The sequence below is a fragment of the Oryzias latipes genome, chromosome 7 (assembly GCF_053564925.1).
Source record: "Oryzias latipes strain Hd-rR chromosome 7, Olatipes_Hd-rR_3.1".
In the NCBI taxonomy this organism is placed as follows: Eukaryota; Metazoa; Chordata; class Actinopteri; order Beloniformes; family Adrianichthyidae; genus Oryzias; species Oryzias latipes.
This window is the reverse complement of record NC_136243.1, coordinates 31,805,644-31,833,217: the sequence shown is the minus strand read 5'-3', so window position 1 is coordinate 31,833,217 and position 27,574 is coordinate 31,805,644. Positions and strand designations below refer to the sequence as shown.

At 42.8% G+C, this 27,574-nt stretch overlaps 2 protein-coding genes across 2 annotated transcripts in view; both read right to left on the bottom strand.

Moving 5' to 3' along the window:
- The window catches only part of arfgef2 (ADP-ribosylation factor guanine nucleotide-exchange factor 2 (brefeldin A-inhibited)), a 34,024-nt gene extending 28,579 nt beyond the window's left edge, over nt 1-5,445 (bottom strand). Inside the window, exons 1-2 of the mRNA XM_023956375.2 lie at nt 5,138-5,445; nt 1,926-1,956 (exon numbers count right to left, since the gene is read on the bottom strand). Of these exons, the coding sequence (XP_023812143.1) occupies nt 1,926-1,956; nt 5,138-5,300 (194 nt within the window). The 5' untranslated portion in view covers nt 5,301-5,445. The remainder of the gene's footprint in view (nt 1-1,925; nt 1,957-5,137) is intronic.
- Nucleotides 5,446-5,764: 319 nt separating this feature from the next.
- On the bottom strand, nt 5,765-25,818 carry pard6b (par-6 partitioning defective 6 homolog beta (C. elegans)). The gene is made up of 3 exons (XM_023956376.2): nt 25,425-25,818; nt 24,080-24,302; nt 5,765-8,871 (listed from the first exon to the last, which is right to left on the bottom strand). The coding sequence occupies exons 1-3, from the start codon at nt 25,485-25,487 to the stop codon at nt 7,958-7,960; spliced, it is 1,200 nt and encodes a 399-aa protein (XP_023812144.1). The 5' UTR covers nt 25,488-25,818; the 3' UTR covers nt 5,765-7,957.
- Nucleotides 25,819-27,574: the final 1,756 nt, after the last annotated feature.

Here is a 27,574-nt window from a genome sequence, read left to right as displayed (position 1 = left end):
GCATCAAATGACCCAAAATTAAAAATCAATACTTCAAAATTATTTTTCGTGTTATACTTAAAAACCGCTTTTTCTGTGTCATAATTAAAATTAAAATGCAAAGAGGGGATTGCATTTGCATTTTAACATCCACCCTGCGAACATTGTCGCATTATTCAATTCCACTTAGCATTTCCAGAGGGGAGGCGGGGCGATGACATCATTGCTATCTCCATGTGTCCGGCTGCTAACAGACACAGACATGCTAGGAGCAGTGCGGCCAGGCTTGTAGCTTTGTGTTAGCGGCAGAGGTGAGGGCTTTGTGATGGTTGTGAACTCCTGATGATTGTACACAGCTTCTCAGGACTACATAGCAGCATTTCCGCCTTAAGCCATCCTCCTTCTGACGCACCGTGGTTCGCTGAAACGTCCCCCTGACTAGCTTTATCTTCGGACCGGCAGCCCGATCGCCGAAGGCGGAAGTGCTGCTACGCAGATCTGAGAAACTAGACCATCATATGAATTGGTGTTTCCAGTGGAGTCCAGACAAAATAAAGGCTGGTGTAATTCCCACATATTTACATCCAAGATGCTCATTGCGGCATTGCAAAATCAGCGTAAAGCTGCAGGAGACTAAATGTGCTTTTATGCGCTGATTTTGCTGTTCGATGACAGCTGGAGCCCCGTCAACAGCTCAAGCAGATTTCGCAATGCTAAACGTTTGCTGGTCGGACCAACACGTATCTTCTAAATGTCCTTTAATTTCTGTCATGATTATTATTAAGGGCCTGCTCGCTCATAATTGTTTAAATCCATGCGGTCAGTGCTTTTTTCTTGGCTGCAAGCACGTGGAACAAGGGTTAGAATCAGGCTAATAAGTGCTACAAACAATAGCCGTGGAGGAACAGAACTCCGTGCGGGCAATGCCAGGAGTTGTACGGCGTCGGTTACGGCCTGCAGTAACCAGAATAAAGAACCTTAAAAGAGGTTAAGTCTCCGTGCCTCAGTGTGGGAAAGGGATGCTACATTATTGTATGGCTCTCACGAAATTACATTTAAAAATATGTGGCATTTATGGCTCTCTCGGCCAAAAAGGTTCCCGACCCCTGATCTATATGGTGGACTGAGTAGCGAGGAAATTTGGACACAATTTCAAAGTCTTCAACACCATAAATGAAAATCTTTATCCACAAACTAATTCCGATTTTGTTTTGTTTGTTGGAGAAGTAATAATTTAAAAAGTCCAGCTCTAAAGACGAGGTCTCAGCTTTAAAGATCCGCTCCAATGAAAATGTGTTTTTGGTGTTTTTAACATGTTCTTGTTTTTCTGATGGAGTACATTTATAAAAAAAATTAAGATTAAAATCACATTTCTGAGTATTTCTTTACTCAAATTGTTGTGAATCGTATTTGTGATGTAGAAAATACAATGGGCGGGGCCACAGGCTCCCTGCTCCGCCCATTCTGATACAACCACTGTCAGACAAATAGATCCGTGAACGTCTTTGTATTCCTCGTCAGAGCTGGAATCTGGATCTAAACTATACGACCCAATAGCTCCGATATTGCTCGCCATTTTTCTTTGTACCAACAATGTTAGCGTGGGAATGTGAGGGGCTGTAAGCTAGCAGGAGAGTGTGTAACCACAGAACTCTCAGCAAACAGGAAGGAGAAACAACTCAGAGGTGAATTTCTAATGAACTCCTGCCGCTCTGCAGAAACTATGTCCTAGAAAACACCACAGGTCAGACGCTTTTGGCTAAAAACTGAAACATTAGAGTTGAAAGTTGAAAACAGATCAGAAGATGATCGATGGGGATCTTTTAAAATCCCTTACCAAGAAATAAGGAGGCCGTTGATGTTTAACACTTCTCCTTAAGCCAAAAAAAACATCTAAAATCCACTTTATTTAAAAAAAGGACTGGTCTGTATAAAGGAAAACTTACTTCTGCTTCTCCAGTTCTTCCTTGATTTCATCTGTGAAAAAAGGAGAAAAAGTCATTTTAGATCTGAGCATCCCTGTGTGAGTGACTGCAGTGGATTCACTTGTTTATTATCAACAGCCCGCCTCCTGTCAATCACTATTTGTAGAGCATCTTTCATCAACATGTGTAGAACACACAGTTTGTGAAACACAACATGTGACTGCTGTCATTGCTAACAAATGGTACATAGTTGGACTTGGAGAGTTGTTCCACCATAATTTGCAAATAAATGATTTTAAGAAAATTAGACAATGTGATTTTCTGGATTTTTTTTCCACATTTTCTTTCTCATAGTTGAAGTATGATACAAATTACAGGCCTCTCTCATCTTTTTAAGTGGGAGAACTTGTAAAATTGCCCCACTGTAGAAAAATAGGATAAAGCACTAAAAGGTTAACTATAAATGCTGGAGTTATTAGTTTGAGATGGCACCAAATACAGTAAAAAGGAATAAAGGGCAAAAAATGCACAAATTATAAACTATAAAAACTATAAAATACTCAATTAAATGAGTTATCTAAATGCTAATTTAAAAAAAAAACGAGTCTTTACATTTAAAAATGTCTCTGGATGCAAAACCTCTCATCGTATGGATACCTCAGCAGACTGTCCGTCTAAAGTTTCCACCTTAAATCATCGTTCTCTTTTATTTGTCATTTCATTGCTCTTTATTATGAGACACTGAAACGTGTTGGGTTCCCTGTAAAATTTAAATGCACAAACAGCTAAACTGCTCCAAGTTGCGTAACTTTGTTTCACCAGAACTGCCTGTTGTTGTGATAATATCCATTTTTAGGTTTGTGGAGTTTGATCTGTCATTTCCTGAGACGGTAATTCTCGTCGATGATGCAGACGTGAACACAGGACCCGAATGAGAACACTTTAAAAAGAAAATGCCCATCCGAGCTGCTCCCAGCTGAAGTTCCCCCGACGGCATGTCTAATCAGTTACACGGGAAAACCACACGCTTGAAGAAAAGTTAATATTTCTTTAAAAGGAGGAGAGCTCAATAGAAAAAAGAAGGGACTTTTTGTAACCCTGATGAAGACTGAGGCCCAAACAGACCAACTTCCATTATTTCTTAAACGATTATTTTCAGGAAAACGGGAGAAAACAGCCGTGCGAACAGAATTACAAACAAAAAGGACCAAAAAACAACAACTGAGTGTCCAGGAAATTCACAAGAGACAAAGAAAGCAAAGATTAAAACCTGACGGTGTTCATGTTTGTGACGGAAATGTCCAAACTGCATGTTTCATATTTAGAAAATCCATAACACCATAAAACTCATCGCAAGAGTAAAAGGTCATTTTTGACATAGAACGAGTCATATTTGAAGACCGGAGCACCGTTTGGCTCTCTGGTGCTGCTGCCTCACTGCATCATTTAAAGACCGAGTTAAAGAGACTGCTGAGGGACGGCGGTTCGGCCTGAAGATCCAGACGTCTGTGGAGATGAGAGCGTCTTAGCACGCGTTCTCATCGACACGTCGTGCTGCGACGATGCTCTACTGACCGTGACACGCCGTCATTTCCTCCATCTCATCATTTCCAGCTGTGAACAAAAACTCAAAGGAATGTGTGACGCTGCACATCATGTTCAACAGGTTTCTCCGATCAGAGAAGAACAACTCGATTTTTGGGGGCACTTTTTGCTGCATTATTACAATTTTATAGATAGTAAGTCAATCTCCAGAATTACAACTCTTTATTTTCAAATTTACTGAAAATAGTGCTTTTACTCTGTTTAACTAAGTCAAAGCTTAAAACAGGATGAGCCTAGAGGTCTTTTCACCTGTTTAATGCATTTGACTCAATCAAATATTGTAAGTTTTATCCACAAATAACTCAAATTCATCTTAAAGTGGCACAAATTCAGAATATTTTTAGTTTTAGATTTAAACTAGTCCCTGTAGATTTGTTTTTACGGACATGTTTAAGGAAAATAACGACGGCAGAAATGCTGCAGAGCGGTCTAAAGGGTCAGGCTTCTGGGTGTCACCAGAAGTTTAAATACTAAACTTGATTTCAAATCGATAAACAAACGTACCGTGTAATTTTATTTACGGTTTGATCTTTTAGTTTAGTTGAAAACATGAAACTCAAAACCAAGATAGTTTGGTTTTTGTTATAAATAACATTTTTTGCACAATTATGAGTTAAAACTAAACAAATGCAGGAAGTGTATATGGGAAGAATTATCATTTTATATATAAAAAAAAGATAATTGTGTTTTGTCTGAAAAAAATAGCCTTAAAAGTAAAAAAAAAATCAATCATAGAATTTGAGCTTTTTGAACTTTTGTAAGTCAATCTTGGGTCCAAGAGTCAGTCAGAACTGGTTAAAAATATCCACCTCCAACCCCCCAAACATGATGAAGGAGCCTCATCCTCCTTCACCATCACGAGGCTGTGAACAGGTGAGGGTTTGAAGGACCGTCTGTGAGCTCTGATGAGCTGAAATGGGACACAAAGGTGAGGCGAGGATCCGGAAAAGGTATCTACCTGCATCATGAATAATGAGAAGAGGTGGCCTGGAGGCAGCACACCTCAAATTCTCCACTCAGGAAGAGTTAAAGCCTTTCCACAGCCTGACAAAGTCAGACTGACTCTTTTAGAAGCTGTTCAGCCTCGTGCCAGAATCGCACGTGCCATGATATATCCACTGGTTTTGTGCAGACTATTCTAATGAGCACTGGCACCTAAAACAGCAGAACGTTGTGATGTGTGTGACATTATCCGGGCAACAGGAGCGTCAGAGGATCCGGGAGGGAGGCGGCCTCGTCCTGCCTCCTGCGTGTGGGTGCAGGGCAGGACCGGGCTGTCTGACCGGGCGGCAGTGCTACGTACAACACTGGGATTGGTCTGTTTAGCTAGCTTAACTAGCTGTCACGCGCTAACAACATCTACGTCCGTTTATCTGCTCACGTCCCCGGACTTAAATGTCATTAAAACGACTTTACGTGCAGACACGGTGGTGATGGAAACGCAGCGATGGAGATCGTCGCCGTTTTTATGACAAAAAAGACAGAAAACACACCGATCAAGGCCAGTTCATGCGCAAAGCTAGCTAACTTACGGTTTCCAACAAACACAACGACTGAAACGCGCGAAAAGACACGGCACGCACGCGGGTTTCCCCAAAGCAGAGTCCCAAACCAAAACACCGACCTACCGAGCGCCACCTGACAGGCTTTCCGCAGCTGGCTGTGCTGGCTCCTCTTCACCTCCTTATCCGCGAGGATTTTCTCCAGCGCCCTGGACAGAAACATGCTCTTGGTTTTGTTGTTTGCCGCCTCAGACTGCGAGTGCTGCTGCGGGGGCCGCGGTTGCTGCATCGCTCGGTCTCTCAGGCCGTCATGTTCCGCCAGGACCCGCGGCTGCAGGTGACGAGGAAAGCTAACGAACGGCAGGCTCGCAGTGTCCAGCAGGGTTCCTGTCTCAGCTCAGCGTCGCCATGCTGGTTAGACGTCACGTCACGTGACATTCAGCTGTCTCGACAAAAACTCACACACTTGGAAATGAAAACTTTAGGCTTCACAGCTCGCCTAAAATAAACCATAGACTAGAATTCAAGTTAATTTATTTACATATTAAACAAATATAATTAATTTTTAACATTTTGAGTAGTAGACTGCACTTCCGGTTTCCATCAGTACTTCGTTTAGCCAGTAGATGGCGCCAAACTCCATGATGAGAATTAATTAAACGATATCTGCAGTTTCCCCCCACATTTCTTTAAAAAACAAACTACTTTGAACATCACAGCTACCCATAAATACAACCGACACTTAACAGCAAATATTGCTACATATTAGTTTATTTTTCCAGCTCCACCATCAGCAGTTACACCTGTTGGTTTGTGTGTGTACATCTTATTTATAGTGATAAAAACATATGCAGCATTGATATGAAAATACTGACATTCATTACAAATCTATATCATAGGATTCAACAGGCAAGCAAAAGTCATTGCTCCATTATTAAAACAAAAATCAGTCTAAAACATTTGTCTATGTTGAGGTTGCTAATCCCCCCCCCCCCCCCCCCAATAGAATTCACAGTATCAAAAAATAGCAACAGATCTGATACCTTACAAAAGCCTTGAAATCACCCAGTTAAATGAGCGTAAATGGTTAAAGGAATCTATCGTACCTTGGGAAAAATCATGAATACACAGAAAAAGATTTTGTTGTAAAAAAAATAATAATAAAGCAGACAAAAAATAGTGGAATAAATAAAACTGTTGCTGTGGTTACAATTCCAGTGCCACGTGATGAAGTTAGATATGCAGTAAATAAATTACAGTGATTAGTAAAAGATTTAGATGAACGCTGGCAATGAAAGAAGACCCACCAGCTTTTGCTCCCAAATCCAAACAGGACAGTTCGCTTCAGCACTGAGCTTGTGGCTAAAGAGAGTGTCGTACGGATAATATGGATTCATCTATAGATGATTATTGTTTCCCTACAAACGCAGACATTCCTACCGTTAGCGTGTTTACACAACTCTGAATGTCTTTCAATGGAACTTAGCACTTCAGAGCAAAGGTGTGCTAAAAATAAACAGGTACAAACAAAACAAAGACACCTGCAAAGCAGTTGGCAGCAATGTGCAAAAGGTCTTCTGATAAATGAATCTGCTTCATGATTAAGAACTTAATGAACAGCCAATGACAGCAAAGCACAGGTGAGAGCAAACGGCTCCGCCTCACCTTTAACAAACATGGAAATGTTATTATTTTGTGTGGCTGGATGTGTGTTTGCTTCTCAGGGTGTGTTTTCAGGGACTCACTGCGTCAAATGACCAACTAAAATAAATATTAATGTGGGTGTTTTAATGCAAGTCATTCGCTCAGAATAGAGCTCTAACAGAAGCATGTTGGAGAATAAAACTTTCCATAGGCAAACAGGTATTGAAAACATTCAAGTCCCATGCAAATCGTGTTTTTGACACATTCTTGTGCCATTTTTCTAAGTATGGAGGACAAATATATAAAGAAAATTAAGCTTAACATTGCATTTCCAAGCCACGAGCTCCCTGCTCTGCTTAGCAATGGGGATGGAAAGGGGGGCGGTGTTGCTCTGCACCAAAAATCCTACCCACAACTCTGGGCTGAATTTCTAATGAACTCCTGCCGCTCTGCAGAAACTATGTCCTACAAAACGACACAATTTCTTAACCAATTTTGACTAAAAACTGCATAATTATACTTAAAGGACCAATGGGATCGCTTTGAACATAGATGACAAGATGATCGGAGTGGGACTTTAAATGCAGCATAAAATTAAATTAAGAAACACATTAAAACGTGGTCCAGAAAGAAATGAGGGCAGAAATGCTAAACATCGCGACAGGTTTTGTAGAAAATGTGCAGGAGTCACATTTGCAGACATTTGTCAGTTTCTGAATTTTAAAAATGCAATCTCAGTACCGGCTGAACTAAAGCTTTGTCATTAAAAAAAGCCATCTTAGTGGGTCCGTCCGTTTTACAGAGAGGTACAAAGATTCGTCTAAAAGCGTCGCAGAGCGAGCGTTTCCTAAAAGCAGTAGAACTGAAGATTTGGTTGACTGACATGTCACCGACTTAAGTAGATTTGAATAGAACTATTTATGCTGTAAAGCTACAGGTGGGGGGTGGGGTGGGGGGTTACCAGAGAAAAAAGGAGCTGGCTAACAAAAACAAAACTACTGAGAAAATAACTGCTTCTGGGGGCTAAACTAGACTTTTGTGTTTCTTCTTTCACATTTCTATGGAGCTGGGGGTGCGGAGGGGGTGTCACCTCTTTGGCACACATGCATGATCATTGGCATGTAGAGAAGTGTAGTGTTTTCCTTCACGTTTCTGCATGGAGGTGTCGGTGTGACGCTAGTGTTTCTCTGGAACAGTCGCTGCCTGACGGGGGCAAAGGGGGGTTTTATTTTCTGGTCTGTGATGCCTTACCCCCCCCCCCCTGAGTGTTTCCTTCCCAGGACAGTTCAGTCAGTGCTGAGGCTACAGCGTTATTACGGTGCCCTCCTCCTCCAGGCTCCGCCTGACCCTGTCTGGCGACGGCGTGGCTGAATTGGCGTCGGCGTGATTCAGCGATCCGCTGCTGTTGCTGGCGGGCAGAGTCCCGTTGGTGTGGATGGAGAAGGCGGAGGCGGAAGTGAAGGCGGTGCGGAGGTTGAGGTGTGGTTCGTAGCGAGGCATAGAGGGCATGCTGTATGTGGAGGAGGTGCGTCTGATGGGCTCGGCCTCGCCGCCAGCCTCGATCACCAGGTCTTCTTCGTCTTCGTCGCTTTCCAGCTCCCCAGCGGAGAAGTTCTGGATGATGTGTGAAGGCATGGAGGCCGTGGCGCCGTGCGTGGAGTAGCCGTAGCAGCTGGCGCCGCTGTCCGACGACCGCCCTGAACTACCAGATGCAGCCCCGCCCCCTCCGCTCCGAACGACATTGTTCCTCTGGTTGGCGGGCTTCACTGTAATGATGAGGTTGTGGCTGTTCGCGATCATCATGTCCGTCACCTGATCCAGAGATTTGCCGGCCACCTCGATGCCGTTCACCTCCAGGACCTCATCGTTTACCGCCAGCAGGCCGGTGCTCTCCGCCAGCCCGCCAGGAACCAGGCGGGAGATGAATATGGCCGGGACCTTCTCCAGACCCTGCGGAGTGACCCGCACGCTGGAGCCGTCGCGGATGTAGAAACCCAGCGGCTTCTCCTGGCCGTGCTTGTACAGGCGCACGCGTCTGTGCGTCTCCGGAAGGATGTCCACGTCGATGATGGACGACACCGGGCGGAAGTCTTTCGGGAGGCTGATGATCACCGGGTGCTTCTTCCTGGTGGCGTCCGGCCTCAGAAGAACCGCAGAAAGGACCGTGTTCTTCTTCCTGGTCAGCGGGTCTGTAGCAAACGTGTTTTCAGCTTCTTCTGCAAAACCCAAGAGGAAGAACAGAAGAGAAGAAAGACAAAAGGAGGAAGAGGAAAGAAACAAATGATTAATTTTCCATTAAAAACTTTCAGATCAAAGTATTACCCACGCCAGATTTCTTTTGCATCATCTCGTCTTTAAACCTGAGGCATCGCTCGTAATCATGAACATACTAAAGGTGCTTTTTCTTCAGAAAAACACAAAAACAACAAGCTGCCATCCAGAAATTACCCGACGCCGTCTGTGAATGACCTCCCCGGTCCACCTGAAGATGAATTATCCGTCTATCTCTACTCTGAACCTCTGACGCAAGCCTGAAGAGGACCATCAATCATACATGAAACCACAAGAAGAGCTGCAGTCAAATGGGAATCGATGTTTCTGAGCGATTAAACAAAGTTAAGTCATTATTTACAGATTAAAAATACAACAGAAAAGAGAAAAATCTCCTCAAAGAAGAAACTCTCTCAGATACGGAATAACTGCAGGGAATTCTGATTGTTTTCTGCGTATTTTCTTTATTTCTGTAAAAATACTGTTTGTAAAATTTTAAGTTTGGACTTGAATTTTGAATATTGACATCCATCGTTGTACATCTTTGTATTAATTTTATTTTTTATTTCATCAGTGTAAAAATAAATACATTTAATAATAATAATAATAATAATCAACAACGCTGTAAAAAAATCTGTCCTGTTCACTCAAAAATATGAAAAGCAAACTTTTCATTCTTCTGTAAACTAAAAACGTCTCAGTCGGGAGGTCATAGAAACCACCTTCAGCTGTTTGCGTCAGAGCTTTGTCACCTGAAGGCGTCGCTCTGAAGAGCTGCCAGAGGAGGAAGTGAAGCCTGTCATAGTGCGACAGGTCAACAGGACAGAGTGAGGGAAAAGCTGAACCTTGGATCTGTAATAGTTAACCAACACAATGTCAGCAGCTAAACATTAACATCCCTGCAACTTTTTAGATTCATTTTATCTTGTTGTTTATTTGAAAACCATCTGGGAAGTTCTGACCGTCGAAACGTTTAGTTTTTCATGCAAAGTGATTCTGCTTTTGGATGAAAGGGGTTCATAAATAAAGTTTTCAGAGGCTGAACGTGCGTCCCCGTGCTTCTCCTCCACCGTGCACGTGGGAACTGGGGGACGGACACGGGTTCCAGCTCTCAGGTTGACAGGTACAAACCCCGCTGCTCCCCACCGCTCCATCCAAAATCTGAGACAAAGCCTTGCTTGTCCCGACAGGCGAGTCAGGCTAACATTTCAGTTCCAATGGGGGGAGACCATGTCCTCCCCAGCTCTGAACTTAGAGCCCTCCCACAGCGTCAGGTCACCTTCTTCAGGACTGCAGCAGTTTGTTTTGTTGTTAGGTTTTACAGCGGCATAAAGACCAGTCCGTCACAAAACATGACGATACATGTGACGTTACTGCACAGACGTAGGCATCACAACCAGTCACAGGTCCAAACAGCATCCAGCTCCATCCCAGCCGGGCTCCTCCGTCTGTGTGAGCAGGTCATTCCTGAGCCAACGTAACACGTGTGCATTTATGAGTTACACTCACAAACATCTGCAGCTCAACCATGATACCTGAGCCCACAGGAAGAGCTGCTCACAGAAACCCAACCCTCTGAGAAACTATGGTTACATTATAGCTTATTAGAGCGCAGAATGCCGGGCTCTTAGTCTAATTATTTACCGAGGAACGGCAGCCGGTAACCATGAAAAGACGCCATCGCTTTCCGGTTTCCCCTTTTGAAACACACAATGAACTTAACAGAGACGGTTAACTAAGATTAAAGGACGATTGATTTACAGATACTTTCTGTTTGAATGTTCACACAGAACGCCATTTTTAAGCCCAAAATCCTGACTTCCTCAAAAAAAAACATCAAGGTTAAAACAAACATCTTTACTAATGTGCACAAACAACTAGATGAAGACGGCTCCAGCAGCGTGGGATACAAGAAACAAAAATAGAAAAACACACCGTTCGAAATTATGATAAGAAGTAATGATCATCCACCTGCGTACAAATCATAAACCAAATAAGAGTCAGAATACCATCATTTTAAAAAGATACAAGTTAAACCGGTTCTTTACAGCCTCCCTGTTCTGGTGCTCATTTCATTCAATCAGCATTTTTGGTCTGAAGAGGAACTTAAAGGCAGAACCAGAATGAATGTACATGAACACACATATGCTTAGTGGTGCTGGTACAACATTTGGTAGGGCAGTAGGAATATTCAGTATCTTTATAGTTAAAAATATTTTCAGTAAAAATCTGCTATCAAGCCCTGAGACAGGACTGGCGACCTGTCCAGGATGTACAACAACAACAATAGCTGCCATCCACCTCAAACTGTATTTGGATGGATGTGCCATCAAATGTTTACATTACATTATCAAATTTGCATTTCCTTAACACAAAAATAATACCAAAAAAATCCAGTTCTGTAAAATACTTAAATGACAGTTGACGTTCTGAAGACAACCAGGTAAAAACCTTTTTTTTTTTTGGATGAAAGCAAAAACTCACAACTGAAATCAGAATAAGATCATTTAGTGTGAAATAATGATGTCATACATGCTCTGGCCCACAGAGTCTAAATATTTATCAAATTCAAAAGTGTTCAAGGAGCGTTCCACTTCAACATCAACTAAAAATGAGAAACTTTATTGCAGGATTTTCTTTCATTTACGCGACACTAAAAGCGTTAGGTGTGTCACCTTCTTATTGGCTAGGTTCACACTGCAGGCTGAAACAACCAAATTCCGATTTTTTTTGCCCCATGCGACCTGTATCTGATGTTTTCATGACAGTCTGTTCGACACAGATCCGATCTTTTCAAATGCGACCCAGGCCACTTGGGTATATGGTCCTGAATCCGATACGTATCTTTTAAATCTTTAAAAAAATGCAACCTCCGCCTGAACGGCCAGGCCACATATATCCGACCGGTACGTCATCGATACGCTACAAAAGTCATCATTCTGCGTTGAAGTAGGCGGGAACGAGATCATAAACATCAACCATGGCGGACGATGCTGCTGAGAGCGGTCAGTGGAAGGGAAGTGAGGTCACCGATTGGATTCATATTTGGGGTGACAGCTCTATTCAGACCAAACTCCAGGGCTCTTATCGCAACCGGGCGGTTTTTGAAAACCGTGGTCAGAAGCGCGGGGGACCGAAGGCGGATCTCCTTCGGGGTTCACTTCCCCGTTCGGACCCTCAGATTCTCGAAAGCGAGTTAATAAAGAGTCAATGGCATTTATTCTGGGGGAAGCCTTTTTTTTTTTTTAATCGTTCTCCTTCCTCTGTAACACACAACATGAATGTGCGCCCCCACTGCCCCCCCTCATTCCCTACCTGGCTGCACGCACTCTCTTACACACACACGCATGCGGCCGCAGCACATAAACATCCCTATTCCACAACAGTGGGTACAGACGATCCCGGCTCCAATGCCTTCTTAAAATGAGAAGATTGTTGCTGTGCTGGCTCCTTTGTGAAAATAAATGTAATAATGCAAAAAGAGCTCCGCTGTTGACAACACTGTTGTTGACATCCATTGTTAGCGTTAGCTACTTCAGCCAACAATGAGTGACGTTGTTCAACGTTGAGTACTCTTCTGCGCATGCGGGTCACTTCCGGGTCATTTCACGGTCACACAGGATTTCACAAAAGTTCGCATTTAATTGGAAATGTGAACGGCCTTGCAAAAAAAAAAAAAAAAAAAAATCGTAATTTTTCCAAAAATCGGAATTGAGCATTAAGCCCTGCAGTGTGAACGTAGCCTTAGACAGGCAGCGGCAACATGATGCAATGCTGTTTAGAGATGCAGAACTGATGCAGTACGAAGAACCCAAACAAACTACTGTCAGAAAAATGTCTAGGACAAAATCTGCACAGAACGTTCCAGAATGTGCCAACGGTCAAAACATCTCTGAAAAAAATGAACCCGACTCCAAACCGAAGGCGCAAACTGACCAAGCCCTCCTTGGTATTTACAGGATTCAAAGTGTGACCTGGCTTTCTGCTCTGTGGTTCCCTGATGGTGAATCAACATAACATCACATTTAGTCATCCAGCGCTTGGTAAACATTAAAAGCACGACTGCGGCGCACTCCACCCACAGATTGTGCAGGTATGCAGCCACCTAGGCTAATAATCAACTCATACAACCATAAACATAAAAAGGCTGTGTCACAATCCAAACATTTTTATGAATATTTGTGCAAAATCTTTTGGGACACTTCATTTCACAAAAATGCACAAACACATTGAACAACCAGTATCAATAGAGTGGACGCAGACGCTGTGCTCTTTAAACCTTCTGTGCACACAGAACTAACAGAACAACCTTCTGAAACAACTTCCTGCTTTCAGACCAGGACTTCTCATTTCCATTCATGAGATTCACTTCTCCAAAGTATTTCTCCAAAACAGAGTCAGCCTCATGTTTGATGCAAATGACAGAAACAAAGATGCATTTCGTGGTGAACCACAGAACACTTTAGCAGCTAATAATAATGATCTTTGCATGATATTGTATTATAATTAGGGATGGGCCGACAGAGGGTTTTTTCAGGCTGATACGATAACCAACCACCACTGGTTTCCACTGCAATTGTGGCCGATAGCCGTTATTTGACCATACCAATATTTAAGTGTCTGGAATAACACGGTTTAAACTGTAAACATAAGCTCCCAGTGCCAGGGATCTGTTCAGAAATAAAGTCTTTCTGAAAATAGTCAGAAGAATATTGATGGACTTTTTTAATATCGGACCGATATACTGATATGCAAATATCGTCCGATACCGATACTGCCACGATTTATCGTCCATCCCTAATTACAACCTCAAAGAACCCAGGACAACCCAAGAGCAATTCCATTGGGGCTTTTAGATTAAACTGACAATTATTTTGCTTGTTCAGTTTCCAAAATGGTGGCCAATTTTGACCCTGTCCGTTCTCTCAATAAGTTAATTATTTTAAATGTTAGTTAATTTATGGCTTTTTATTACCGTATATTACATCAGCCTTAAAATAAGAAAAAGAACTAAATGCAAAAGCAATGACATTTTTCTCTTTTGCACAGACTTTTAGACTGAGTTTGACACCTGTTCGATATGCAGACAATGTGTCAGAAATGTTTAAACCATTTGATGGATTAGATGTGAAAAAATTACAGAGGAGAACTTTAAATAATCCTGTTTTTAAACACCATCATTAAGGAAGATTTGAGACTAGATACGTTTACAGGAAGGACTTCATGCTTTCCTAAATGTAATAAAAAAACTAAAACTTTCCTAAATCAGTGTGATCTCTGAAGATCAAGAGAACGAAAATTGTTGAGAATCAGACGGACAGTTGATGCTAAAAGGCAGACTTCCTATAATGTGAACAGAAAACGGTCTCCAGCCCCACACGGCCACGGCTCTGCACAGGTTAGGCATTCCAATAATGCTGCCGCTGCTTTGATTTCCCACACTGTGAATGGAGTTAGTGAGGAGCGAAACAGGGACGCAGTGGAGGAGAAAATGACAGGCCAGCGACACAACATCACGCACGGATATCAGCTGGATCATCCGCAGACCGGAGGGATTAAACTGTGACCTCAAGGGGAAAAGTCTGGAAACGTTCGGCCTCAAATTCTGATTTTGGTGTTATGGAGTCATCGGGATTCATTTAAAGCAGAGACGCGATGCGCCGATGCATCTGGAGAGCTGCATTCTCAGAGGCCGTTAAAGTGCCGCCGTCTCCAGCCATGCATTCATGCATGCTTTGGCTGCAGTGCTCTCATTACACGAACGCCACTGCTGCTGCAGACAGCCTCACAATTAAGTTGCTTCACAACAGTGAGTTGGTTTGGTTGGAACACAGTTATGAGTGACAGCAGCACTGTCCCTGCCATCCATTATGTCCTGTGGTTTTGGTGCTGCGTCATGGAAACCTGACGCTGCGTCCAGCAGGCAAAACACGACGGTTCCCAAACACGCCATTATCCTCACTGCAACGCACAAGCAAACCACTTCCTGCCTGTCATGGTTTAGACTTGAAGACATCTACTCAGTACACAACACGCTCATTTTTATCTGTGTTCATCTGAATCAGATTAACACAATTGCACAAACCAATCGAATAATAAAAAAAGCTGCAGATTTCATTGTGAAATCCCACAAAACACCAGGAAAGAAAAGCTAAAATTCTGCTTTTGTTCAACAGGGATGTAAGGTTAAAAACAAAAATGCTGGAGCCAAACAGCAGCGGCTGAAGGTTGTGGTGTTCTGGAAACACTCAGGTTTGCTGATGAGTCGGTGCCCCGGCGTTCCCGACACGGAACGATCCATGATGGGGAGTGTGGGGGTGAGCCTTTGGAGAGGGGAGTCGGAAGAAGTGAAAAACAAAACACGGCACGAAGATGCACACGTGCAGCTACAGAAACGAGGAGAAAAAGAGAGGAGGTAATGATAAAAAAAAAAACTTTCAAAGGAGTACATTCCCAGAAGGCTGCTATTCCTGGTGCAGGGAGTAAACTCCCTGGCACAGGCGAGATAAGTCTCCTAAAGCCACTGATAAGGGAAAGAGGAAGAAGGGAAGTTCGGGTGAGAATGACGGGAAGGCAGAAGAGGACTGAGGCTGCAGCAGAGTGCAGGTATCAGGGAGGGTTTATGGAGCAGTGAGGTAGACCTGCAGGGGTTTGGCACAATCTTCAACAAGGGAGGCTGTGACCGAGCTGTGAGTAAGTTCTCTTTAAATCTATTATTTAAAGGAGTTCCTAATAAGACTCATTATTCTCCTTCTTTCATCAGACACCAGACAGTTTTTTTTTCATCATCCACTCATTATCACCCATTTTTAACAAAAAACCATTTATCAAAGATCGTTTGAAGGAGAGAAAAAAAGGAATGATGTCATCCAGAAACATCTGGAAGAACAGGGCTGGGACCTGTGAGTCATGGAGGCACCTGACAGAGGCCACCCTGATAAGGGTCGGTGAGTGGAATGTGGACGGGGCTGATTGTGGAGGGACTGCAGCTGATGTCCAGGGGAGATTCTACCAGTGAGAGGAGGCTGTGTTTGGGGTTTGAACATGGCAGGACCAGGAAGATAAAAGTGAGGAGGAACAGCTGCAGACCCCGAGTCAGAGGGCTGACCCTCTGCTTTCCAGGATGGACACACAGGAGAACTGGATTCTCTGCTGCTTCCAGCATCTTGAAGGCAGCAGTGATTCAACAAGAAGCTCCTCACTTCCTCACTGAGATCAACTATCATTGGATCACTTAAATCCACCCATAATTACTACTCTTCTTTCATACTCAGCACAAAATCACAACCACCTTCTTTTTTTAAAGCATCACACAAAAAGCAAGAAAAGCCAAATAAAGCTAAGTAAAGTAGGATTACAATAATCTAGTCTATTCCAAAGATTTTGGATGATTGTAGTCTGATTCACTCTGATAAGGCCTAAATAACGGCTGCACTTTATGAGGAAAACTCACGATGTGCGATGATAGTGATCAATTTAGCGATTGATCGATTGATCAACAACGTGAAGTGCTCCATCCGATTGGTCAAATGCATAAATGGATTTATTTGATTCGTTAAATACTTTAAGATTGTTTTAACTCATTTAAGGTAACCAATTATCACAGTTTTTGCCGACTTGTGTGATGTGTGTATCGCACAGCTTGATATCACGATAGCGATAAATTTGCGATTTATTGTACAGCTCTAACCTAAACCTTATTTTCGTTTCCTAATAAATATTTTAATCATTTCTGCTCGACAAGAAAAAATCTGATGTTTCAGAAAATAAAGAAATAAAACAATAAGATACAAGCAAACCATATTCTCTCGTGTTTCACTCTCAGTGCACAAACATTCATAAAATGCCAAATAGGAAGTCATGGTTTAAAAACGTATTTATCTCAGCAATTTAGTCTGGACTTTGTCTTGTTTTTTTTTTTTGTTTTTTTTTGTTTTGTCTGAGCTTTAATGCCAGAGTGAATAATTATTCTTTGTTCATGAATCAAGAGTTTTGTCAAAATATTTTTTCACAATAAATAGTTTTAGAAAAAATATTGGCAAGTAAATACATATTTAATCAAATCCTGCTAAATAAAAATGATACAAATGAACGTAGGAATTAGAATTGAATTGAGTTAGTAGTTTGTCACTGATGTTAAAAACAATAGACTAGGGAATTTTGAAAAATAGTGACATGGTTGACCCTAACCCAAGTTTTAATAATATTTTCTATCATGTGAAAGAAAAGCATGTTGGGAATGATCACCTTACAGGAGCCAAAAGCCGGACCCCTCGTTCAAATATGAGTTCATAAAGAATCGAGCCAAAGCAACAAATGAAGCATCAACAGTGCTTCATTTCATATCAAAAAAACCACAAGAGACTAAAGGATAAAAAAACAACTATAAAACTGTCTGTGTGCAAGCCAAAGACATAAAAAAGAAACTGCAAATCAAGTCGTTTTCACGTTTCCCATTACCAGCTCTGTGGCAGAGAGTCTGCCCTGAAACGTGGAGATTGTGGGTTCAAATCCACAGTCACCCAAGACTTTACTCACAGGGCCTTAATGCCTCCCTGATGGACACTCAGCATTAAGGGGGTTGGGTGAGGGGGTTAAATCACCAAATGGTTCCTGAGCGCGTTGGTGGCTGCAGCTCACCGCTCCCCCAGGGGATGAGTAAAAAACAGAGAGAAATTTCTACACAGCCAGGTGTAAGAAAGCAAATGGGACTTTTTTTTATATGCCTGCATTCAAAACTTTGACAATAAAATACACTTTAGATGCTTCACGTCGTGGGAATGTACGATGACCTCAGCAGCAATTTGTTCTGAGAGATTTATGATTTGAAGCAGACAAGCTCAAAGGTCGCTTTAAAAGTATGTTGAAACTAGACTTCATGTTCTGGGACGCTGCACCTTTCCCTCCCTTTGCCACCCTCGACCTGTTCGTCTGTCGTCACCAATCTACCGAACGCCTTTCTCACGTCTGAGATAGAAGCGCAGCCTCTTTCTTTTTTTTCTATCCATCTCAAAAACCCGGAGGTCGGCGACTCGGTCTGGGCCTCATCCACACAGCAATGAGCTCAGGTACCAGAAGTGCTTTTGGCTCCTTCTCCTTTTTAAAGTCTCCCTCCGATCCTCTGTTGATTTATTTTTAAGCGTTCCCAGTGGACTTTTAATAACGATGATGTTGTTCTTTTGCCAAAAAAAAAAAAAAAAACCTCTGTTTGTTTTTTAGTTTCTGCAGTAGTTCATTAAAAATTCACCTCTTAACGCAAAACAACCCCACCTCCCTTCCCGTCACCCATAACTTTGAGCTTTACAGCCACCAACACCCACAACCATAATAGCGGAACTTTTCATCTGGACAAATTTTGATCAAGGAGATCAAAGACGTCCGTGGATCCATTTGTCTGCAAGTGGAGGCGTCAGAATGGAGCAAAGCAGGGAGCTTGATGCCCACTCAGCGGATTTTCTACGTCACAACACAACGTTTTTCCAATCTTTGCCTTTGGTTCTCAGTGATTTGAATAAATACTCAGAAATGCATTTTTAAGCTTGCATGCATAAAAACATTTTTCAAACTTTCATGGAAGTGGGTCTTTAAAGTCGCTCTCCTCCGCCGACTGAAGCCACATCCCCGAATGCGGGATCCAGTCGGCCTGTCCCGGCAAATCGAGCCAGCAGACGTGATCAGACGCTGGCCACATTCCACCCAGGAAACCCCCCCACCCCCTCCATTCATCCATCCCTCTCCCACTCTCTTTTTTTTCTTTCCCTCCCCAGCTCGGGCCTCCCTCTGCATTCCTCCCTCGCTAATACTCTTCCCACTCCCTCTCCTCTTACCTCTCCTTGTGTTCTTATCACATTTACACGACTCCCTCTCCTCACTAATTATGTGCCTTGCCACAACAATGCTTTCTGCCTTACTCAGACCGGCGTGCCGTTAACTCTGCCTCCCGTCCATCCCAATAGACCCCAGCAACCCCCCCTCACATTCCTTCTCGATCGCTGAATCCATCATCTGCTCATTACATGCACCATCCTTCAGAATAATGCATGCTCAGAGGAAGAGTTTCAACCCAAAGGAGGATTCTTTGACTTGACAAACGGCGACATTTACACCTGTCGCTTGAACGCCGCTACAGTCTCTTGATCTGAGCGCTTCTCGCGTGGCGCCGTCCTCATTCAGTCTGTCTTTAATCATGTTCTATTTTTCATCTGCTTCTGGAGCTGCCATATTTCCCCTCTGACAAAAGTACTTTTTTGTTTTTCGTATTGCAGTGCATGTGTGTGAACTTTCACAGTCCACATTTCCATGACTCTGGCTCGATGACTCATGCACAGGTTACTAACTGCAAAGGCAGTCTCAGCTATGATAGGTAAATAAAGGCATTCCTGTCCCTCCGAATATGCTCGGCCTTTGCAAAGGTATGTTAAAGAAATGTGATCCGGTCTGAGCTCAAATTACGATTCGGATGACGAATGCTTTCAGGTTCACATTGTCTTTTGCACTTAAAAAATAGCAAATGGAGAACAAGGAAAGAAATCTCTCATGTTCAAAGACCCACTGATAAAAATGGTGTTTTGGGTGTTTTTAACATGTTCAAGTGTCATTTTTCTCATGATGGAGGACACATATAGGGAAATTCAAGCTCAAAATTGCATTTCTGAGCATTTCTTTATTGAAGCCATAGTAATTCAGGAGCAGACGAACAAAAGTTGTTGGTAAAACATCGTATTGGTGACAAAGAAAATACTCTGGGTGGGGCCACAAGCTTCATTTTGATAAATTCACTAGTAGACAAATGGATCCATCAACGTCTTTGTTTTCCTCGTCTGAGCTGGAATCTGGATCTAAACTGTACCAATGGATAGTTCTGATATTGCTCGCCATTTTTGATGGACCGCTAATGTCAAGTTGGGGCTGTGAGCGGCTGAGAGCTAGAGAGAGAGTGTACCCTAAGCAGAAAGCCCAGAGTTATGGGCGAGAGGAAGGGGGGTGGGGTTGCTCCCAGCCAACAATCCCGCCGCTTTACAGAAACCGTGTCCTAGAAAACAACAAAGTTTTTTGATATGGGCTAAAAACAGCAGAATCATAAAGACCAATGGGAAAGCTTTAAAAACTAGATCATAAGATGATCAGAGTGAGACTTTAAAGCTTTTTTCCCCCCGGTGTGTCGAGTTTTTCTTCTACAAGAAAAAAAAACTTAAAAATATTATAAATTTAAGGAAATCGTGATATTTTTTAAAGCCTGACATGGGTTTTGTTACCAATCAGCAGGTTATCGATCATTCCTCTGACCTTTTTTTAATCCTCTTAAACAACAAAAACAACAAATGTCAGACGGGGTGACTGTGAGCCAGAAACAGCTTTGTATCTGAGCGGCTGGCAGCTGCTCCTTACCGTTACAAAAATAGAAATCCTTCACATGAGAACAATAACAAAAATATTCCAAGAGATAAATGACCTCGGCATTATTCACCTTAATATTTCGCCTGCAGCAGCTGAATGCTGGTGCAAAGATCGTCAAGAATGCTTAGCTTGCGTAGAAAAGAAACCCAACACTGACGTTTAGGAAATGCCTCCAAGCAAATCTCCTTTCGGAGTGATGTCATGCTGTCTGGGTGTCGCTTCCTCCTCATTACAGCTCTATCAGGTAACCCAGCCTGTTTGTATGACACACATTTCAAAATAACAAACCCAACAGTCCTGACATAAACCTCTCTGTCAGGAGACCCCACCTATGGAAAGCCTCTTGAAGCCTACACATCACCGGCAGCTCAACACATCGTTCACAACACGGGCGTGGTTAGAGGGGATGTCCACCGGTGGACGGAGAAAACCTTCCAAAATGACTGGCACAGAGGGAAGCGGGTCACACATCCTTCCCCGAACGCCTCAACAGCAGCTCTGTGACAGCGGGCGTACGCACAAACAACAACAATGTGGGCTTTCTTCAGGAACCAGACTGCAACAATGCAACAACACACTCACAGCCCAACAACCATGCACTGAAGCATCTGCACAGCGGTAGAAGGAGCGCGCAGAAGGCCAGGAATATCACACACCATCTGCTGTGACGCTAAACTCTTCAAAAACCATCAGTCAACGTTTGGGGGGTGTACCTTCCCCTCTCCCATGATTCAATAAGCATCGGCGTACGCTGTCCACGCTTAAAAACATAAAAGATTCAACTCATTTTGTGGTGATATGATACAGTACAACTTTTATCCCTAAATGGATCCAATCTAGATATTTATTATACATTTGGCATTTAAAAACATACATGAAAACGCCTTTTAGTAGATAAACTTGTTTTAGATTTTGAGCAACAAAAATGAAATGCTTTTTGCCATAACTTCTTCAATTCATCTCAGGCCGTTTGGCAGAAGCAAGCTTATGATTGGACGTCTTTTTGTCTGCATCACATGTACATGAAAAGGCAAAGACAGCAGAGACACAACAGGAAGAGAAACCGACAAACTGGTTATTTACTTCTTTAACAATTTAATAAATTTTTACCGACATAATCTTGGTCAGAACGGCCGTTACTCTCATAACTAGACCGATTTTTCTAAATGTACCGGTCAAAGTGGATCGGTTCCTTCATTTATTGCGGAGGTAATGTTTTAGAAATAACCTGCCATCGCAGAAATCCACCAAATAGGGTTACAGATGTTTAAAAGCTGTAAAACCCCTAACTACACACTTTTATCTCTTCAACCTCTCAAAGTTCGAAGTTTGATAGAAAAATTATTCCAGTATCGTAGAATAAAACCAGAGATCGGCTCGTGATCAAAGGTTGATGTCATTTTGGTAAACTGAAGGCATTCTGTACAGGAGACACGGTACAAACGAGACTGATTGACATGGTCTAAAGCCACATGGGATGCAGAACACAGTGTGCTGTGTAAAAAAAAAAACAAAATATATATATATATATTTAAAATAATTAATAACAGCATGCAAAATTGTACTGACAAAATCTGCAAAACTGCGACATAGTGAGGGAGCACTATACCCCAAAACAGGAAAGTTCAGGCTTTCAAAATTTGTGACTCAAAGCATAACACTCTAAACTGGTTCAGTGTCCTGTCTAGGCAAAAAACCCACGCTAAAACCCATTAAAAGCATGCATGTTTACAAAATATTTAGCCTTTTGTTTCTATCATATCAACTACCGTACTCAGAAAAAGTTTACATGAACTGACATAATGCAAAACAAACTGCAGGACGTTGGTGTTATTGTTTAATGTCTCCTGAATGCTCCTTCACAAGCACGCGTCGAAATGTTTTCTCGCATTGCTGCAAATTCCTGCCCTCCGTGTGTCATGAGACGGACGCATACCGACACCCCTGTGCTTTCATGAAGGAGCTGCCGTGAAACCCCAGGATCCACTTTAGGCCTCCTCTGTTTGCTGGAGCCTCACCTCCTTCAATCGCAGGAGATTACAGAAGAAACGCGTCATTTTTTTTCCACATGGATGGATGGTTGTGCAAATATTGCCACAGGTTCACCACAGGAGCATCCGTCTCTCTGCCACAATTCCTCTTAAAGCTATTTATGATCCAAAGTCAACAATACACAGCTTTTTAAGAAAGCTGAACTCTGTTCAGATGCTGCCGATGCATTTTCTATTATTCAAATCGACTATATTTATTTCATTTCCAGTTTGACACAATTGAAAATTGATTTGTGTGGTTGTAATACACTGAAATCAGATTGTTGCTTAAGTTCCTTTCCTTTTTATTCTAAAAAAAATGAAGGCAAATTCTGAATCATTTTCAAAGGCAATTTTCTGCGTCTGTTGAGTTATTAAGCTGGGACCAACTGGTGCCTGACAGGGGGGGTAGTAACAAATCAGCAGAGATACTAAGCTCTGAAGTTAATGGAGTCTGTGGGGTACTGCATTAAGTCACCCCCCCCCCCCATTTCCTCTATTCCCATTTTTCAACGTGGCGTGTGGCGGCACACAGCTTGTATGTCTGCAGCCTGGTAGCCTCCGTTAGCATGCGTCGTTTTTGCTGCTGTGTTTACGAACGGCAGCAGACGCAGCGTGGGTTTGCCTTTGTAGCGTGTCATAGAAACACCGTCCCATGCAGCACTGCACGGTGACCCCCACTAATCTCCTCCTGACAAAGTGGCTTAGCCTCTATACAGTCATATGGCACAGCGGGACGGCTTAAACACACGAGGTTTGCCCCGATCAAGCACACCCAGGGGGGCGGGGACGTTCAACAGGTCACGCTCGGAAACTCCCCAGTTGCCAAGTAAGTTTAAAAACCCGAAAGGAGGGTCAAATTTGACCCCAAGGAGACAGATGGTAAAAAAAAAAAAAAAAAAAAATCCTCATTTTTCAACACCATTTCCTGGAAATGCTCAACAGCACAGGAGCAGAACACAAAATCCAAACATCTACTTCTAAAAAAAAGTATTAAAAAGAAGTGAGGACATTTTTCCAAACATTTTTTTTTAAGTTTCAAACCTAGAAATACTCCGGTCAGAGCTGGAAAACAAACAAAAAGGTTTCGGAAAGCATCCAGATCTATGATTACAGCTAAACATGGCTCTCCAATGCATTATCAATTTAACAAATTAATAAAACCCCTGTTTCTAAAGCCGCCTTCCATCTTTTGATCTATTTTCAAAGCGTTCCCGGTGGTATTTTAACAATGATTATGTCACAATTTTGCTCAAATCCAAACACTTGTGTCATTTTCTAGGACATAGTTTACTGCAGGGTTGCAGTAGTTCATTAGAAATTTGCCTCTGAGCACGGGGCAACCCCGCCCCGCTTCCTCTCCCTGGTGCAGAGAGGTCAGAGCGGGAGCTTGTCTGTCACTCACCAAGTGTATTTTCTGCGTCACAAAGATGCTCATTTTCAAACAGCATTTTTTGTCTGCTCCTGATTCACATAGATTTGAACACAGAAATACTCAGAAATGCAACTTTGAGCTAAATGTTCTTTGAATATGTCCTCCGACACCAAAAAAAAGCCACAAGAACATGCTGAAAAACTGCATTTTCATCGGAGTGGCTCTTTAAATATCCTTTTAAATCCCGAAACCTTCAGCAGAGCATTGTATACATTTGATCATTTCTGTTCAGGTGAGCAGTTTTCACCTCTCAGACAAGCACAGAGCAGTTCAAAGTCTTCCTGTTCTTACCTTTCCTCTGCAGAAACAGCCTGAGCAGAGGGTTGGCCGTGGAGATGGCCTTGTGGTAGTTGTCATCGTTGTTGATGGGCAGCAGGTCGCCGTGCACGTCGGCGTAGCCCACCAACAGCTCCACGTTGGGGATGCGGTGCACGTGCTGCAGAAGGCCGTAGAACTCATCAAAGCGCCCCGGCTTCGACCGATCCAGAGAGAACCGACGAAACTCTGCACCAAACTGACCCGCAAAAAAAATAAAAATAAAGTTTTGTCAGCATTAATTACAATACGAACATGTAGGTGTTCAACTACCAGTATTGTCTGTAAAACATGAATAATAGGGTTTCTAAATGAAACATGGATGCAGTAAATAGAGTTAATCAGTTTTTTTTTTTTATAAAAGCTGCATTCTAACACGCCGTCTGAGCTCTTCAGTGCAGCTCAGAGACTCTGTACTATAATGTCTCCTGGCTAATGTTGATGAATACGGACGGGTTGTTGTGGTTACTGTTGCCAAGCTCCACAAAAGATGATGAGAATTCAGTGCCAACTTGGCCAGGTTTACACCAAAAGAAGTGTGTTAGGCTCAGGTTTTTGGGAGGAGACACCCTAAATAGAACCAGGGATGAGTAGAAAATGACCAAATAACAAAATATAAAACTCCCAAAACACAAATTGTAGAGCAGAACTCCGTAGAATCAACAGAGGGACGGTTGTAGTTTGTGTCGACATGCGCACACATGAACAAAAACGAGTTTAGAGGCGCTAAAAAAAAGAGCCTATTCTGTCAACGGTGTGTGTAATCATGCAACAAGCAGGCTCTGGCGGAAGGAGCCGGCCTGTCGCAGGCCGAATGACACCTGTGCACGCGGGAGGGGCGACGTCGCCCTAAGTTCGGGGCAGCCGCTCCTGCCTTCCTCCGGTAGTTTCAATCAACTAGAAAGATGAGAAAAGTCCCGCGAATGCCCCCCCCCCCCCCCCCCATCCCCCCGGGAGGGAAAAGCGGTAAGAACCCCGGCTCTAAACTTTAGTGAACGGGTGGCGGGAGCGGCGGAGGAAGCGGTGACAGGTGACACGAGCTCACCGCGGCGTCAACTGACGTTAACGTAAACCCTCGAACTACACCGAGAAGAACGACGACGCCACTCTCACGTTTGGCGGCGCGTCGACGTCTCGATCGATGTTGTGGAAACAATAACACAAAAATGTTTAACATTTTGTTCATGTGTTTTTTTGCGCCATCATTAATCTGGTACCGGGCTACTTAGCAGGCTAAATTAGCAAGAGTGACAGATTAATGACCGCGGAGTTGCGATCACAAACACATCGAACGGAAACGGTAAAGGAGTCCAGGGATCACCTTGCTCTTCACCTCCACGGCACTCAAAGAACGGCTGCTCGGCACTCGGTGGTTTTTGTTCATGTTTCGCTAGCAGCGGGACAGCCGCCGAAGCACACCCTCTCTCTCCGCTCCTCCTGCCGCAGCCGCGTATCCCCCCCCCCCAAAAAAAAGCGTCCGCCAGTCACTTCTCCGACAGCAGCAGAAGACGTCCCGGTTCTCCTCCGCGTGCGCCGGTTCGTTTATATCGGTCCGGAAGTGTCCAACGAAGGCTGTCAACCCGCCTGGCTCAGCGCGTGAACTTCTCTCGTCTCATAGCTGCCGCTGTGCGTGGACCTCGCGCTGCGTCCGGTTGTGTCTTTGCGACTCTTCTCGGCTGAATGCCCAGCCGCCCTCCGAGTGCCTGGAAAGCTGCGCCCTTCAAAATAAGAGTCGTTGACATTTCAATACATTTAAAACTTCAAAATAAGACTCATATTTATCACTATTTTGAACAAGGACGTCATGAGAAAAACTTTTAATAAATACAAACAATATTTCTGTACCGTCGAGGGACAGATAATGTGGATTAGGGATAATATTTAAAGTGGCAGACATTCAAAAAACATTTTTTACATTTTCAATAAAAAATGTCTACGTTGATTCAAAATGTACACCATCATTTCAGGAAAATAAAGGAAATTTGGGTGATGGGTTTACTTTTAATTTATGAAGTATGATTATTATTATTACCATAAATATTTTTTTCCTACTAAATAAAAAATATACATATATTTTTTACTTGAAGTTATTAAGCCCTTCCCAATAAATTGCAGATGCAACGTTATCGCAACATAAGCTGTGCAATACGCATATCGCAAAAGTTGGCAAAAATCACGATAAATGGTTACCTTAAATGTGCTAAAACAATCAAATTATCATATAAAATAAATCAGATCAGGAATAAACATTTTATCTCAAGTTTGGACTCAAGCTGGCACCATTGACAAATGCAAACAGATGTTTTAGCTTTTTGGCAAAGCAAAAAAGTTAACTTGCTCCCAAAAATTGAAAACTTGGTGAATTGGACCAAGAAAAGCATTGAAACCAATTTTAAGGGATTTTACTCTCATTTTAGTTTGGTGCAGAAGTGAAGCCATGATAAAGTCCACTTGTCATTTTGGGTTAAAACAGTTTAGATTGTATTTGGGTTGGAGGGAGCGTTGAAGAGCGGGGACGGACGACCGAAATCAGTGATGATAGTGTAGCGACCTGGGGGTTAGCCCCGCCTTCAGCCCCTAAGGCTCATGGGAAGTGGGGAGCTTAGGGTCAAACCTTGAGTCAGAGGGCTGGAAGCTGAAGTCACGATCCATGCTGTTTGGGCTGTATATTGGCTGGAATGAACAGGCTTTTTGCTTAAAAGCTAATATTGTCTCTCTCTACGTTTCTTCCAACCTGAGACTGTCAGGGGTCGTGCGGTGTATGGGGCACGGACAGATTTCCATTAGGACCACTTCATGAGCAGTTGGCTTTCGCTATCCCACTAAAGTGACGGTCCGGCCGGATCGTTACAATAGAAACAGACTTTCAATGGCTGCAAACTAAGTCAATGTTGTTTTTATCTATGCCTGCAATTTATTCACTTTTTTCCATACCCTCACAGTCTGAGTCAGAACATGCTCCCTCTTTTGGTAGATTTTGCTCTGAAAAGTCTGTAAAACAACACATCAACTGTTACCCAGTGCATGTGAGTGTCGGGGTGGGGGGCTTTGTTCCAACTTTTCAAGCAACTCAACTTTCAAAAAAAAAATACTCCTTTTAAAGCAAAAACTGTAAATAATTATAAATAATAAAAATCATTTGTTCTTGTGTTGTGCTGAAAAACAGACAGCTGATCATTCAGAGGAGAAAATAGTGGTTTCTAATTATCATTTTGTCTGAAAAGATTAAGTAAAAATAGGTAAAACCACGAAGATTCCATTAAAATGGTCTTTAAAATGAATAAAACAATAAACTTTTGTGTTGTCTTTTTGTCTGTGAAAGATGCTGTGATGAATATGTACAGCCTGGTGTGTATGTGCGTGTGTGTGGGGACATCTACTGGCCAAAAAAAACACAAAAGCTGCTAATGGAGTTGGGTTGTCAGTATGGTAACACTTCTATTTTCTTTTCTTTTTTTATTTAACCTTTAT